This window comes from Oratosquilla oratoria, chromosome 11, assembly GCF_046742065.1.
Source record: "Oratosquilla oratoria isolate Oo_2021 chromosome 11, ASM4674206v1, whole genome shotgun sequence".
Taxonomy (NCBI): Eukaryota; Metazoa; Arthropoda; class Malacostraca; order Stomatopoda; family Squillidae; genus Oratosquilla; species Oratosquilla oratoria.
Window position 1 is genome coordinate 34,463,806 of NC_134787.1, and position 2,500 is coordinate 34,466,305.

Genomic DNA, 2,500 nt, shown 5'->3' on the forward strand with positions numbered 1-2,500 from the left:
ATATACATACATACATACATATATACATACATACATACATATATCAAAGGCTTTTCCCCCCTTTACATGGGAGGTAGCCAAAAGACAAGACATAAAAACCACTCCCACCCATTCCATCCCCTAAATACTCCAGTCCTCTCCACCCTCTGCCCTCCCTCTTACCTTGTTACCTCCTGGATGACGGGTCACCCCTATATCTTGTCCACTACCATGGGTCAGAAGCAGTGTGGCCAGACACAGCACATCCAAAGCAACGCCGCTTCATTAATTCAGCGACCCCCTCCCCCACCCCTCATGCAGAAAAGGAGAAGACGGGGAGAAATCCCTTCGGGCTGCGTCAATTTATTTCTCATACATACTCCCTCACCCCCCATCCCCCACCCACTCCCCCTCATGCATCACAGCATCATCTATACACAACCATTCTCCATTCACCCCTATCTTCTGTCCTCTCCCGTCCTTCCTCAACAGACATTCCCCTCTTTCCCAATGCCCCTTTTACCCCATCCATCCATCTCATCCTAGGACGCCCCTCATGTTCACTCCTTCCACCTCTGCCTTCCACACCTCTTTTACTAATCTTTCTTCACTCATTCTTTCCATGTGTCCAAACCATCCTAATACTCTTTCATCAACCCTATCTCTCAACTCCCTTTCCACCACTGTTCTCCTCCTCATCTCCTTATTTCTCACTCTATCCAGCCTAGTAACCCCTATCATACTTCTCAGGCATTTCATCTCAAACACATTCAAACTCCTTCTCTCTTCCTCTCTTATGCTCCATGTTTCTGCCCCGTACAGTGCTGTCGGCACAATCACTCCTTCATACAATCTCCTCTTAGCATCCATTCCCAAATGTCTATTTCTCATTACAATTTTAATATCCCAAGGCATTTGCTCGCTTCTCTCAATCTACATTCTACTTCCACCCCCATTCCTCCCTCCCCGCCACATTCGCACCCAAGTATCTAAAACTATTCACTTCATCCAGTCTCTCACCCTTAATACTCACTTCCACTCTCTCCCCTTGTATATCTCATCACCTTACATTTACCCACATTTATCTTCAACTTCCTTCTTTTGCACACCTTCCCAAACTCTGTCACTAACTTCCTCAGTTCCTCCTCTGATTCTGCTACAAGCGCAGTGTCGTCAGCAAACAACAACTGGCTTATCTCCCACTTTTCTCCATTTTCTTTAACCATCTCCAATACCTGACCCACTAACCTTGCATTCATATCTCGCACCACCCCATCCATATATAAATTGAACAGCCAGGGTGACATAACACATCCCTGACGAAGTCCAACCTTTACTTCAAACCACTCGCTCTCTCCATTTCCAATCCTAACACAAGCTCTACTACTCGCGTAAAAACTCTTGACTGCTCTTAACAGCTTTCCTCCTATCCCATATATCTGCAAAACCTCCCATAGTGCCTTCATGTCTATCCTGTCATAAGCCTTTTACAGATCCATAAAAGACAAAAAAAACATCCTTACCTTTTCCTATAGCTTTCTCACATATCTGTCTTACCACAAAAATCTGATCTACGCAACCCCTACCTGTCCTAAACCCAAAATGTTCCTCACCAATTACTCCCTCTGTTCCTCTCCTAATCCTCTCAATCAAGACCTTCCCATAAGCCTTCCCAACTACACTCAACAAGCTAATCCCTCTGAAACTACTACACTCACACTTGTCCCCATTCCCTTGTAAAGTGGAACTATAAAGGCACTCCTCCAGTCCTCCGGCACTCTACCCTCTCTTACATACATACATATACCAAGGCTTTTTCCCCCTTACAAGGGAGGTAGCCAAAAAGGGAAAGGCATAAAATCATTTCCACCCATTCCATCCCTGAATACATTCCACACCCCTCCACCCTCCCTCTTATCTGAGCACCTCCTGGATGACGGGTCATCCCTGCACCTTGTCCACTGCCCTGGGTCAGAAGCAGTGTCGCAAGACACAGCACATCCACAGCAAGGCCGCTTCATTAAATCGGCGACCCCCCATTGCATAAAAGGAGAGGACGGGGAGAAATCCCTTCGGGCTGCGTCAAATTTTGCTCACACATACTACCTCACCCCCCATCCCCCGCCCATTCCACCTCATGCAATCACAACATCATCCATATACAACCATTCTCCATTCACCCCTGTCTTCTGTCCTCTCCCGTCCTTCCTCAACAGACATTCCTCTCTTCCCCAAAGCCCCCCTCACCCCATCCATCCACCTCATCCTAGGACGTCCCCTCACTCCCTCTCTTAAAAAATATTAAATAACCTCACCAGCCAGTCCACCATAAGTGTACCACTATTTTTTCATGCATTCTGCATGGCATCCATCCAACCCAGGTGTCTTACCTGCTCTCATCATCTTAACAGCTGCTTTCATTTCATCTTTCCTTATTTCTCCTCCATTTTCCTCACTCATCACGGTCATTTTCTTAGCGCTTCCCACTGCAACTACCTTTCCTCATGGCAGTGAGGAGACC

General features: G+C 46.7%; 1 protein-coding gene across 1 annotated transcript in view; it reads left to right on the forward strand.

Annotated features, from left to right (window-relative positions):
* The first annotated feature begins 2,483 nt into the window (after positions 1–2,483).
* LOC143029475 (peroxiredoxin-like 2A) overlaps positions 2,484–2,500 on the forward strand; it is a 443-nt gene continuing 426 nt past the window's right edge. Inside the window, 1 exon segment of the mRNA XM_076192124.1 lies at positions 2,484–2,500. This exon segment is cut by the window's right edge and continues 28 nt beyond it. Coding sequence (XP_076048239.1) covers positions 2,484–2,500 — 17 coding nt within the window.